Genomic DNA, 14,925 nt, shown 5'->3' on the forward strand with positions numbered 1-14,925 from the left:
AGTGCCTGTGTGAATGGATGAAAGAGACAAGTTGCATAAAGCGCATTGAGTGCTCAGCTAGAGAGGACAACCATTTACCATGAGAACAGCCCGGCGACAGACAATCTTACCTGGTTTCATTTCACGAGAAAGAAAAAAAAAACTCCTCGAAACGTGCTAAAAACTTTCCATCATTTTTTCTAAGTCAAATTTTGGACTTCCTTTGTAAAGCACTTTACTGTAATTTTTCACAAAAATATGTTGAGTGCACTGGATTACAGAATGCCTGCAAGGTAGGAGAAATCTATTAAAAAGTCAAGAGACAGCAGCAATATTTGCAAAATGGTCATCTTTAATACACTCACGTTTCCACAGAGGATAAAAATGTGATCCCTAGTGTCTAGCAGTCATATATCATTGCTGCGTACTGGACTGCTTGCACACTACCTATACACATACGTGACATACATGAAAGACATTTAATCAACTGATCCCAAGGCACAAACATGCAACACAAGCCCTGCCTCTGATGGCACTCGGAATTGAATTGTTCCTTCAAGAATACAGTTCGCCATGCCAATGGTTACTTGGATGACCTGTATAAATACGCAGTCTGTATAGAAATCCTGCTGAGTCTTCTTCTTTGAATCTAAAACACTTTGAAGTGTCTAAGCAAAATACCGCCCAAAGGTCATGGTGTTTTTACCATCTTGCTTCCACCCATCAAATCCGTTCAGCTGTGTGCAGACAGACTGCAGGGCATGTGTGCTGTGGGTTTGTCCTGTGACTGACCCATGACTTAACTGGCTGTCACAGGGACTGCATGGCATGCCAGCAAGCAGCTGTGGCCTCGGTGCCTCAGTTAGGCCTGTGGCCCTCAGTCAAAGTGTCTCTCTGGGTGTGAGAGACATAATAGTGTCAGTGTTGGTGGTGCTAAAGAGCCCGTTTGTTGATGTTGAAGATTTTGACAGAGTGGTCGGCACTGGCGCTGGCGAGCTGGACCCAGGAGCTCTCCTCCTCGATTTCACTCTCTCCATCACCCTGTCCATCCTTCTTGCCATTCCCCCGACCTGCTTGGCCAGTCTTGGGCCTCCAGCGGAGCCGTTTTACTGCCAGAGTGTGGCTTTGTCTGTGAGAGGATGTGTGATGAAAGGAGACAACAGAATACTTGTCTGGATGACAAAACAAGCTTTCAGACAAAATCTACACAACTGACATCCCATCTATTTTACACTAAACCATAATTTTTCTGTTAAACACACAACACAAAAACTTTGTTTGGTATATTTTGCTACACCTGGGTTTGACCATCTTTTCCCTTCACAACTACCTTAATTGTTCTTGGCAAAGATTCAGCAAGGCGTTTAAACAATCCTCAGAGGTCATATGAGTAATGTGGTCTCATTCTCATGTTTAAGAAACCAGTTTAAGATGATTTGAGCTTTGTGACATGGTGTGTTATCCTGCTGGAAGCAGCCATCAGAAAATGGGTACACTGTGGTCATAAAGGGATGGACTTGGTCTGCAACAATAGGCAGTTAAGTAGAAACAATGCTCAGTGGTTCCAGGGGCCGTAAATGTGGCAAGAAAGTACCTTTGATTTGTATTTATATTATTATAATACATATTAAAGTTCTTTTGTTATATGTTGTTCATTTTTACCTGCAGTAACCAATGAATTTTCCAACTTATATATCATCTTAAAATATGAAAAAAAAAGGCGTATCTGAGGTGTGACTTCCTGATGCAAAGACTGTGCAACCTATCTTGATCTTTACAGACTATAGTGGCATAGACCAGTGTGAGATAAAACATCGACAGAACCAAAATTAAGGTACCGGTTGATGCCATCTGCATCTCCTCTTCAAAGGAAGCAGACATAATCTCCATCACGCTTATCTAATTTTTTATTATTATTATTATTTAAATGGTAAATGACAGAAAGCTTCTGGTTCTCAACAGCAATCAGAGTGAAGACCTACAACTGACACTGTGATGAACCTCAGATCGACTGCATGTGTGCAGTAAGGATACGAGGTGTCTGTTTCTCCGCAGCAGCTCCAGTCGTCTCCTGCAGGCTCGCTGCCAGGGCTCCACCTGTACAGCCGGATCCTGCCACACTCCAGGCCAACTGCAAGCAGGTAGCTGCGGAAAGTAGGAAGGAAACACAACAAAATCGAACTTCAGAGCAGACCTCGTTTTCCTTTGCTCTGACCTAGATGTCTTGAACCAGTACTGTCACTCTTCGCTACAAGAGTTAGACATTTTTACCACATTTAATTCCATTTCAGCACAGTATGACTGAACCTCCGGGGTCTTTAGATGAGAACATGAAGCAGTTTAGTGTCAGCCACAGTCATGTCATGTGTTTAAATTAATTGGATATAATGTTTCTTTATGTGAGGTTAACAGCTTCTAAACCAATTAAACAATCAGTTAACTGATGAGCAGTTTAAGGGAGAAGAAAATAGTTCAAAACTGCAGCTTCAAATTAATGAAACAAACTTCCAAAGTACCGAAGACAGATATAAGACCTGGCCAGTCGATATGATGGTAGTTGGATGTCATGTAACACAAACCTGTCACTAGAGCAGAGTACAGGGCAGAACGCTATAGCAGTAGCAGAATCGCCCACATCTAAGATGGAAGAGCACGGTTTAATCTCAGGAGGCAGCACAGGGTCTCCAGAGTCCAAACTACATGGGCCCCATACTATCACCTGGACACACACACACACACACACACACACACACACACTTTGTTTAGAAAAAAATGCTACAACTCAAGGGTGCAACCAGGTGGTATTATTGTCAACGCATAATGTGACGCAACATTTAAAAATTACCTTCTTGTCTCGACTTGATGTTACAAAGAATTTGCCGTCAGGGCTCCAGTCACATGACCAGATGATTCGGCTGTGTATGGCTGTGTCCTTCTCTGTGTGCGCATACAGCGAGAACAGGGGCTCTATATGGAAACGGGAACAAAGAGCAAGAGAGATCATACAAACAACTGCATTCAAACGATGGTATGAGTGCCGGCACTACATGTATTGTGTCACATTTCATCTCCACAACAACACTTTTCCAACAGAGGATGAGCTGGTAGCAAAACTTTGCGTTATGATTACTGCAGCATGACATCAGCACGTTTAGATCCCTGCCTCACAGCTCAGTAGCAACAAAGACTCTCCCGAGCGACAAATAAACAACCGAACAAGACAGAGAACCTCATTCCAGCCCTCCATTTCACTCAGTTTTGGTTTATGACCTGCTGCTGTTTATTTCCCTAGCCTAAGTCATTTCAGCCTCCAGATTGGTTTCCCTAGAGAGCTTGTTTGTATGCTGCTGGCAGCTGCCTGCCTGCATGTCTGCAGTAGTCCTGCTCTCCACTGGCTCTCTCTCACACACGCACACACGCACACACACACATAGCATAATTATTGTAAAACATCAGCACTGCCACAAAAATCCGAGTTAACCAAAGTGTTGAGGTTTGTGTTCAAAGGATTCTCCTTCTCCCTCCTTCACAATCTTTCATTAACACGACTGGCTGTTGAGCTATATCACATCACACACAGATGGGGACTGGAGACACAGACTATAGAGAAAGTGTCCATTTTGATAAAACACACAAAACGTATCAAGAAGACTAAAAGGTAGAACATATAAAAGCCCACTCAGGTTTAAAAAAAACAAAAAGGAGGAGGAGAGAGAAGGTGACAATGTCTCCAAGGCCAAGACAAAATAGGGCGGTGGAGGGAAACGCTCAGGCAAAACAGGTAGGGGCCAGAAGATGTGTGAATAGAATAGAGGTAGTCATTTGTTTGATCAGCTCTGACTTCATTTAACCTTCCCTAGTCTGAAGGTAGGAGACTGTGCGTGTCCTCGTGCGTGCTCCTCACAATCACCTTGAGTGATTCAGCAGTCAACCAGAACAGACGGGGAGCCCCCCGCCCCTGGAAAAAGCAAAAAAACAAAAAACCCTGTAATCCCTTGCCATTTCTCTTAAGAGAAACCAAAGACCAACACACACACACACACCCATTCAGCTATCTTAGTGAGGACCTTCATTGACATAATGGTTTTCCTAGCCCCTTACCCTAACCATTAAAAATGAATGCCTAACCCTAAACCTAACCAAAACCTAATTGTAACCCTGATACTAAAACCACATTTTGAGCCTCATAAAGGCCTTTAAACCTGTGAAGACCGGTTAGTGTGTCCTCACAAGTGACTGTTGGTTCTCACAAGTATAGTAGAATGCAGATTTCGGTCCTCACAAAGATAGCTAGACAGGAACACACACACACACACACACACACCACCCTGCCTCTGCGTAGCCCACCATTCAGGCGAACAGAGGAGTGCGGGACGCCTCTGTCAGTGCCCATTAACACCATCCGGAGAAGCCAAGAGAAACATAAGATGCTTTACCAGGTGCAGGAGGAGGTAATCCTTAGGGCTTAAATGTCGTTTTCTGTTCACCTTAAATGCAGGATTGAGTTATTTGTAGAGTCTGTGTGCTGAGGTTCTCTCATATAAACATCCTCTCCAAGAACACACTCCTGTTGACAACAGCAACAGCTCTACACAGAACTTAGGCCAACAGAAATCCAATATCTGAGCTAGTTTTTTCTTTCTCTTTTAAATAAAATGTTTGATTGTTTTCAAATGTATTGTTTCTCAAGGTTTATTGATTATCTGGATCCATATTCACAATGTTTCAGATGTTTGAGAATTAGATTTGGGAGATGTTTTCTACCTACTTAGAGTGAAAGTATAAAATTAAGAGCACCTCTCACAGTATCACACCATTAGTAAACACATATATGTAGGGGAGGTGTGGGAAGCCAGATCGGGCGCCCCCCCCTTCCGACTCTCCTCTTTGCTCTCTCCCATCTCGTCCCTTTTGTCTCACTTCTCTCCAGCACCTTTTCTATCCCTTTGAACAAGTGAAGCTCCATAAATGCTAAAGAGGTAAGTATTATTTCTCAGTTGCAGTGAATAGATAGGAGCAAATAAACTGTAGAAAACTAAACAGAAAAAAGAACAAGAGAAATAACAATTTAACATAAACCAGTGACACACTCAACCCTGATCAACCCCAGCAGGGCCTCCTTGGATGAGGGTGTCTAATGATAATGGCCGAAACACCCGATGAATCCAAGGTCCACTACTGTGTCCCAAATCTTAATACGATAACCTAGATCAGATCTCTACTTACTCTGAATTCAGAAGTATTATGAGGACATGGTCGGTAGTAACAATGATCATAAAAAGTATAAAAACATGTCAATACCTCGGCATGTCAGAGCACTGACTGTATTGCTGATGTTACTGATGGTGACAGGAAGGCTCTAACATTTGGAGGATGTGGTCAACCAGTAAGACCACGCCCCCATGATCATAACCTATCAGTTGATTATCATCATCTAAGAGGATACAAGTCGTATGGAAAATCTGTAGCAAAGCGATATCACTTCATACATGAAACATGTATCAACACCAAAAATCTCATGCTAATGACTTTGCCATATTAATATTGCTCAGTACACTAGGAGCGAGAACTTGTAATTGTAAGTAGTGTGCATGAAGCATATGCTGTGAAAATGGAGAAATGTTTGCAAAACAACAAAGCACAGCTTGGGTGAAGATCCATTAGGTGATCACTGTGTGCAATTTTGATTAAATTCTGACCAATCCTCCAGTGCAATCTATTACAATTTGGCTTTTATCCACCAATGTCTTCAAATTCAACTATGATTTATGGTTGAAAATTCAGAAAAAGTTTTATAACTTATGTTAAACCTATGTTTTTGACAAGTGAGATGTGTAATGTCATAATATAGAAAGAACCCTATAAAGATTTTAAATATGCTACATTTGAACTCTGACCTCTTCTTCAAGGCCAATAGAGTCATCTAAAGGTCAAAGTGATAACACTATATAGTTATTTAAAAAAACCTTTCTTTCTATCAGTTTATATTTAAAGCATACAGGCTTAATCCCTGGCCTCTTCTTCAAGGTCAAATAAGGCCATAAAATGTCTCACTTTTACATTTTACATCTGTCTTTCTTTCAAGTTGACTCCAAAATGCATTATATGTTTCAAGAAAGTATTGTTAAGAGAAAGTAAATAAGCTGCCTAGTTAGTTAGAAATATATTGTGGTACATTTCTAGATACTAGATAGTAGATGTAGTAGACAAATATCGTAAGCTCAATTTATTTATGTCCAGTTATTTACAAATCATTGCCTATTACGTAGTATTACCTACTCCTTCATGATGTTCGTACAATTAGAGTATCTGTCATGCTACCTTTATCTGATTTTAATTCCACAGTTTTTAAAGTATGTCTAAAAAGAGCAAAGAAAACAAAACAAAATGAATATACAGAAAACACAACAATGTTGCCTTAAAAGTAAATGCTGCCCAGAAAGCGAGCTGCCTTAGCCGAGGTTTGTACTCTGTGACTGCCGGGTGAACAGACAGATGATGATCTTTCAGCTGGATGAGCTAAAAACTCTGTAATGTCGGGATTACAGCTTCATACCACTTCTGGCAGAGCTCCTTTTTATCATCAGTGAATATTTATCACCCTTTATCACTCTGCTCGTGTGTCTGGAGACTCTGACTGAATAAATCTGGGACCAAACAGATACCTTATGCCAGATGTGACTGGTTAGAATCTAAGTTGTACTGATTATGTAATAAGATGAAATCAACAAATTTATTTATTTAATAGATCATAAAAAGGCAAAAAAAAAAAAACATTAAAAAGACAAGCAAAGTGAGACTGTTTTATTGGATGGTTGTTCCATGGCATCGTTTAAGATTTGAGTCCTGAGACGATTTCTCACTCAGAAAGCTCTCACCCAATGTGAATCCTGACAGTGTTGACCTTAGAGAGACAAATCTATTTCTCTGACCATGTCAAAACCACTGAGTTAAGTCACAAAGGAGGGTAAAGGTCAAAAGAAATTGACAAAATGACTGAGAGAGCGCTAAAACTGAGACTTTTCAGCTGATATTTGCTGGGTTAAATTGGGCCAATTTCATCTGTAGCTGACCGCAGCATGACTACTCTTCAAGGTAATTGGGGGATATTTAACCTCATTATCTCCACTTTCAGCAGTGTATACACTCTTAAATTTGCTCTTAATAGTTTAATATTTAATAGTTTTCAGTGAGTCACCATCAGTGAGTGATGGTTGGCAAATCCTGTCTAATGACAGGATTTGCCAACCATCACATTTTTAGTGCAAGACACCAGCTCTCAAAGTGCGTAAACAAATCTCACACCTACCGCAAGGAAGCATCAAAGTATCCTCTTTATGGGTTAAACTGGCTTTTTGCACACAGCACACAATCTGAAGATCACACTTTTTAAACATTTTAGCACCTACACTGACCCACAAACACCACTGGAAGTGGGAAAGACAGTTTTTGTGGCTTTAGCTGAAGTTGGCAAACACACAGAGGCCTCTTTATATTCACAAACCGTTCATGTACCTTCAGTGTTTTCTCATTTACTTCTCTACAATTTCACAGATCAGAGCCCCACAGAGCGCTACCCCCAATATCACAAATCCCAGTTTAACACGAAACTATAAATATCATTGTGGTTTGTCTTTATCAGCGCATGCAAAGGCTACTGCATCGTGCTTTATGTCTGTATTTATTCAAAGTGTTACTTCAGAATTTTCTTTTCAAGCTTCATCCCAGAGAGCATAGATTTGATGAGATCTCTGCAATCCACCGCAGAGGATTTGATGTATTCTGCATGGTAATTACCCATTTGAAAGCCTGTTTCAAATCACTGCTCTACCTACAAATGTGGAATTATAAGCCTTGAAGGAGGGAAGTAAGCACCAATCGTTCATTTTGGTCAGTCTGGTCAGTTTCAAATCTTTCCTATATTAAATCCATTTTGGACTCGATTCATTCAGTGCATCACTTGTTTGGCTCTTCATAGTATTAATGAGGGGAGTCCTTCCAATAAGGCCAGCTTGACTCGAAATTCAATTTGGAGGAAATCTGCTCTGTGGGTTTACCTTATTTTAATTATTTGGAATTAGGGGAGCAATTCCATGTACCAGAAGGGCTCCGGCATTGTCGTTTTTTCTTAATATTCACTCAAGCACATTTTTTAATTAAACTGAATTTATTTACAAAGCATTATGAGGAACTAACGTCTCATCCTGAGTCACGCTGCATTTGAAAATCTAATCCTGAAGACCAAACACTAATAACCCTGTAAAACAGACTTCCTTATTAGTCTGTGTTGTCCTCATTTCTCACCTGGACTTTCAGGTGTGGGGAGATTCCTTCTCCATAAAGACCAAGTGCGATCTCGGGAAACAGCCAACAGGAGCTGTGCATCAGGTGAAAAGGCCATTTGGGTAACCGTGAGGGTGTGACATGGAAGAACCTGCAGCTGACGCCATGTGGTTGTACTCCACAGCAGCACTGCTGCATGCTCAGCTTTGGATGCCTGGAAAGATAGTAAGGGGTCAGTTCATTGTCAGACATAAAACACACAATGCTTTATAAAAGCACCTGTGTCTACTTTATAAGCTACTTCCACAGTTGAAGTGTTCCACAATGAAACAAGATTATTTCACAAAAAACAAAAACTACCACGATCAAAACAATTAGCACCCCTGATGCTAACAGTCAGTTCTGTATCATTTTCTCAAGCTCCTCCAGATTTGATGGTCTTCTGGCATGGACTTTGGTCTTCGGTGCACCTTACAGGTTTTCAGTGGAATTCAAGTTGGGGCTTCTTGCAGGCCACTCAGTAACATTTACTTTGGTCTTATGGAGGTAGTTCTTCACCAGGAGCGACGTATGTTTTAGGTGGTTGTTGTGTTAAAAGACAAAGAGACAACCCAGACCCAGTTTTGCTGCCAACTACTTGAGGTTGTCTTTCAAAATCTTTACATATTATAGCATCCCCATAATACATCCACCTCCGTGTTTCACTGTGAGGACGGGGGTTTGGGTTGTACACCTTTCTCTTCTTCTTTCAAACATAAACAGTGCCTCTGTGGCCAAAGAGCTCTCGTTTCCAGTACGCATAAACTTTCTGCAGGTCGTTCTTTCTTACTTTAGTCTAGATTCAAGCTGTCTCATCTGCAGAAGTTTCCTTGGTATGCAACCTCACACTTCATTCCAGTGCAGGGATCTAGTGGTTGTCTTCTTTGAGACCACAGTTCCTGACCTGGCTAAGTCATTCAATGATATCTTAGCAGTTGTTCTGGTGTCTTTAGACTCACACTTGTCTTCTTTCCAGAGTCTTTCAAACCTTTTGCTTCCTACCCTCTGCCAAATTTGTTCTGTACTGTGTGGTACTCTGTGATGATACTTCTCACTCCAGATCTTAACACTTGGAAATGCTGTGATAACTTTGCATATCCATCTCTGCTTTGTGAGCATCAACAAATCTTTTTATCAAATCTAAACTGATTGATTTTGTTTTGGGCATGATGCTTTCTCAAGTAACTGATCAAACTCTCACTGAAGTTTTTATAGTGTGTAAATTGGAAGATAACTCTCAGTTTGAACTTGATTTTTAGAAGCTTTGAGCATTACAAAGTTAAAGTACACCATTGCACAGCAGTGGTTTCTGCTTTGACTCAAAGAGGTCCGTTTTTCAGGGGGTCTAATAATATAGACCCTGATAATCTCGTTTTTTTTCCTGAAATAATTCTGTTATTGTGTGCAAACAAAAATGATTTATGCTTTCTAAAGAAAACTTTTTTAAAAAAGTCTAGAAATACTATGTTGAAAATCCCACGGTCTGTTGAAAAGAAAAAAACACTGAACATTTTTGACAAAAACCTTCAATTTCACAGGGGCTTAATAATTCTGTCTGAGTCTGATGTTTTGCACAAAATATATCTTGAAGAGTAAAGGGATTCCATTTAATAAATACTGGATCAAAAATATACATTCATAGAAATAAATCTGGTGTTGCTGAAATTAAGAGAATATCTTAACGTAGTGCCTCTTAATGGTCTATGAAGTATCCGTGATTAACTACAGCTGGTAATTTATTTGTGCAAACATAAAGGGTTTCACAGCTCACACAGTAAAATGTTAACGTTCAAGGATCTCAGTGAGGATCCGAGAAAGGATCACAGATTTAGACAAGTTAGTAATGTCTCTTTCTGCATAATTCAAGATGATCTGTTCAAACAGCTGCACAAGATCTGAAAACACCCTCAGTTATAAGGAAGTTGGTTTGGGTGGTCAGAAACAATCCAGACACCACAAAGGTACAGGCCTGCATAAACTGGAAGCTGCTGGACATTGCTGTCTACTCTCAAGTGAGTCTTACATGGCTACGTAAGGACAGGCTGCTGTCCAATAAAGAAGGACCTGGCTCGTAGCTAATGCTAATGCTTGTAGCTGACCACATGGACGAAGAAATAAAACCTCTGAAGGAAAGTGTTATGATCAGATGAGACCAAAATTAAGTTGTTTGGCTACAAGTATTGTCAGGTCAGCCTGGGATTTTAGAAAATATTGGGACCTAGAGGAAAATAAATCAACATACGGACTGGAAAGCAAACCAAGTAGAACCAATCTGCAGTCTGATTTGCCAAGCAGAGCGTTAAAAAGACCCACAAAGCAACAAGAGCAGCAGCAGTCCAGAAGTTTTGAGATATACGTGCACAGAGTGATGAAAATAAAAATTAACTGTATTTAAAGCACATTTGGGTCACTTTGTCACAAACTTTGTATACAGGAAATTATGGGCTTATGGTGAAGAGTGGTTAAAAAGAACGACATAATTCAGCCTTTTCTCTGAATAATTCAGATACATTTGAGTAAATAAAGTAAAAATGACGCACTACTGCTTGGTGTGCGCATAATTGGGGATTGGCTTTATTTACATTTATTGTAAGAAAATAGTCAAATGAAGTGGTAAAGGTTAGTTAGATGGTTCTGTCAGATGTGTACATTTATTAGCATATAGGTTTTTATTTTTACATCTGGTTTTTGCTTTGAAGGTTTTTCATCTAAAGATCTAATGACCCGATGATTAGTGTTGAACTAATTGAATCTATTAAAAAAGAAAATCAATTAAAATTTACATGGTTATTGAGGGGAATCTAATAAAACCCATTTGGGTAAATGAAACAATCTCTTAAGCAACGAAAATGCACAAATTTACATAACTGGACAAATAAATCTAGTGAAGTAAAGGTATCATAGTGCTGGGCAATAGAATCTGTGGGACTGGCATACGTGGTTGTAGTAATTAAGGCAAACTACCTCAGAAATCTTCAACATAACTTCAAACCATCAGCCTGACAGCTGAAGCTTGAACACAGTGGGTGCTTCAAAAGGTCACTGAGCCCAAACACACATTAAATGTGGTTGTGGAATAAGTAAAACAGCCAAAGTCCTGTCCTCAAGTCCTGTCCTCAAACTTATTTAAAAGTGTGTGGACTGTGCTTACAGCCATGTGAAAGTCAAAGTATACCTCGATGCTTCCAAAGGAATTAAGAGGGTAAGCAGCAGCCAGATGTTGCTGATCAAATGCATGCGATTAATTGATCATCAGCAGGTGTGAGTCTTGGCAGTTTGCTGGTCTGGAGCATTTGGGTATGTGTGAACACAATTCCACCAGTGGATGTCCCAAGGTCAAACCACACAATGCTCAGAGAAATTATATTTAAAACAAACAAACAAAAACACTTTAGAGCTATATCTCAGACTCTACAGACCTCAGTTGCCATGTTATGACAGCACAATTAGAAGAAGACTGAGGCTGCCTCTTCTCTCTAAAAAGAACAAGGCGACGTCACACAGAAAACGATTATTTCGAGTTATTGCTGTTAAGGTGGTTCTACAAGCTACTGAATGATGGTTGTACTTGGTTTTTCACAGGACTCTGTGAAACTGTGCTTATAAGAGTATTCAAATATTAAACTGGAAATATATTAAGTGTCTTCCATGTATAATTGTGATTCTGTATGTATTGGGGCGGCAATCTTTTTATTCCTAACTGTGGGTTTTGCCCAATCATTGAGCCCCATAAAAGGTCAAAGAAAGCATTGAAAGCCTGATATTGCCTTGGCAATCATTTGTATGATGACTGTAATTAAACTTTCGACTGCAATTGCAGGGCTGACTGTGACATGCAGTCCGGCCTGGAGCTTATCAAACTGACCTTGCATGCAGATGCCACCACTGTTCTGCTGCTGTCAGACGCAAGACAGAACATCTCAAAGCCGTGCCCGTACCTGTGGACAGGGGACAATCATACAGAGGTTAACCATGAACAGCCACTCTGACTGTGCAGAAGGACAGATATATGTTACAGACAGACAGGGAAGGGATGCATGGTGAGGCAGAACAGAGGAAGAGCTCCCAGTGTGACAGTAAATTAAATATTCTTTTATTCCAGAGTGTCACTCCAACAAGCTTCCAGGCTCGAGCCGTCGCCACTTGCTGACAGGTAAATAATTAGAGTGTGAAATTAAAATACTGATCTGTGATGACTAGTCCTTCTCCTGCTGACACAGATGAACAATGATGATGCTCTAGCTAATCACTCACGGCCTAATTGCTTTTAGCTTGCCATCACCTGGTTGTTTTAAAATGCCAACAAGCTCAAACTGCAGTCTGCAACTCAGTGGAAAGAATTTCCAGCCTCTACCAGCCAGCTTTCAAACACTGCAGCAATTTGGCCACAACAGGGAGAGGATTAATTATGCCACAAAAAATAATTTAGTCACTTACTCATTTTAATGTTTCTATTCTGCACTAAATGATTCAAGGGATGAAGCCAAATGAAGGTAGAAAAATGCTTTTCAACACACACAGTGTTCGCACCTCAAATAAATGGCCGTGTCGTCTGTCATGTTTATGGTGGAATGACCGGTAAATGGATTTAACATTGGCCAAAGTGTGGCAATATATTCAATCTGGAGAAGTGGCTCATGGGAAGCCGAGTAGCTGGATTCTGACTGATGAATATGCCGCTGGAGTTGTGGGTGCAGAGGTGAGGGGGTAACAAAGAAGTCTATGTAGGGAAATCTATTATTTTCAGATAGAGTAGAAACTTTTCAATAGAAGACACAAGGAAACACTGATGTCTTTATAGACACAAATATATCAATAAGTATGTCAGCATTTCACTTACAGCAGGTAACAGAAAATACATGTAAGATTTAGATACTCACAGTTTCTGGACCTCAGGCCAAAGTGTGTTCTGGAGAAGATGATCCTCTGGTGGTGGCTCTGCACACACACACGATTACGAGACTGTAGATTACAAACTGTGACTAAGCACACATCATCATTTGCTTTCAGATCCTGATCGATCCCGTCTCCAAGTCAGGGATAATTTCTGAAGGTATTTAAACAGCTTCCAGATGTGGTGTGAATAAATGAGTGGCAATGTTTTTTGATTCTGTTGATGTCCGATGCTGCAGATATGTAAGAAACTCAAAGACTTTTAAACTGCAGAAATCAGAATAACAAGTTGGTTATTCAGTTTGTTAACACTTCACCAGAAAGTTTGTTGAGCATAAGAAAAAAAATCTGATCCTAAGATTTTATACTATTTGCAGAAAATAAAATTATAATATATTTTTTAGAATTCAAAGGAGTTCTTTGGGGGAGAGGGAGACTGGAAACAGGTGTCTCCTGCTCTTGCCAAATTTTGTTTTCTTAACTTGTGAACAGGCTGCACTTTCAGACATTAGGTAGGCACACTCAAATGCTCTCAGAAAATTGGAATTTAGACTAAAACTAAGCTTTAGTCTAAATTCAACCTAGACTCAAGCTGTTTATTAGCGTACAGATAGTGTGCAAACAGGGCAGGATACTGAAAGATGTTTAAATACTTAAGAATATTTAGAATAATTAGAAAAGTGCAGATTGTGTATTGTACCTGTGCATTAAAAAGTAGACATGTAACGTCCAATAAGTTAGTGTATATACAAGCTGAGAAAAGTAATGCGCAGTTATAACAGTAGAAGTTGCTACAGCGCTGATGTAAACATCTATGTTTGTTGGGAGCAGTTCTGATTGTACAGTCTGACAGCTGCAGGGAGGAAGGACATGCATCGAGGATGCAGCAGTCTCGCACTGAAGGAGCTCTGGTGCACATTAGGTTAGGGTGTAGTGTTTCAGAAGGGTTTGTGGTTAGGCTGTAACTATGACAGAAGTGTGTGACTATCCCCTTTCAAAAAGGTTTATGATACAGACTGAAAAGGAGAAACACTAAGAACATGATAATCAGCTCAAGACAATGTCTCACATTCGCATGTTTACATTTAATTGCATGAAATCCTGAGAAATAAAACCCATCACCCTAAAAGCAACACATTATTTTGCAATAACAACCTGTTTCTTTCTACTGTGTGTTTCTTAACATTTGCTGGTGTTCATGGGGGATTAAATGATGCCCAACTCTTTCCCTCACATCACCGGATCTGCACAAGTTCAGTTTCCCTTTCTGAGGCATGTAGTCGATAGCTGCACTTTTTGCGTTTTTGCTATCGGACATGGGCTCCCCTTTTAGCCTGATTATTCATTTCTCTCCTTGCCCGCAGAACCCAATCAAACAAGTAAAAATGCATTGTTAACAGCGGTCTCCACACTTGGTTGCTCCCGACATAGCCCGGGGTCATCAATACTTAAACTTTGCAATCACATAAACCCGCTTTCTAATTAGCATTGCAGATTAAGGAGTGGCTTCAATCATGCTGATGACAGCCCTTGACACCCTCTAGCCCAGGGGTTTTAAAAGGCTGCACTACTTTCTTTTCATTTGACTCTCGTTCAATTCCCATTTGCCTGTTTCCTACAATTACCTTCTCTTTTGTTCCCCTAGTTTTCCTTTTCCTCGGTGACCGTTTTAAACCTTCTCTGTCTTTAAATGATCAGTTTTCAAACTTTTTTTCTGGCTCCTGTCTTTAT

General features: G+C 40.2%; 1 protein-coding gene across 1 annotated transcript in view; it reads right to left on the reverse strand.

The window, feature by feature from the left end:
* Nucleotides 1-311: 311 nt before the first annotated feature.
* The window catches only part of elp2 (elongator acetyltransferase complex subunit 2), a 33,018-nt gene continuing 18,404 nt past the window's right edge, over nt 312-14,925 (reverse strand). The window contains exons 16-22 of the mRNA XM_086280644.1: nt 13,182-13,239; nt 12,167-12,239; nt 8,284-8,476; nt 2,825-2,946; nt 2,559-2,698; nt 2,014-2,124; nt 312-1,108 (exon numbers count right to left, since the gene is read on the reverse strand). Coding sequence (XP_086136770.1) covers nt 913-1,108; nt 2,014-2,124; nt 2,559-2,698; nt 2,825-2,946; nt 8,284-8,476; nt 12,167-12,239; nt 13,182-13,239 — 893 coding nt within the window. The 3' untranslated portion in view covers nt 312-912. The remainder of the gene's footprint in view (nt 1,109-2,013; nt 2,125-2,558; nt 2,699-2,824; nt 2,947-8,283; nt 8,477-12,166; nt 12,240-13,181; nt 13,240-14,925) is intronic.

Source organism: Aulonocara sp. 'chitande type north' Nkhata Bay, linkage group LG22 (genome assembly GCF_057382095.1).
Source record: "Aulonocara sp. 'chitande type north' Nkhata Bay isolate Kocher_YH1m ecotype deep benthic linkage group LG22, A_spYH_male_GT1.1, whole genome shotgun sequence".
Taxonomy (NCBI): Eukaryota; Metazoa; Chordata; class Actinopteri; order Cichliformes; family Cichlidae; genus Aulonocara; species Aulonocara sp. 'chitande type north' Nkhata Bay.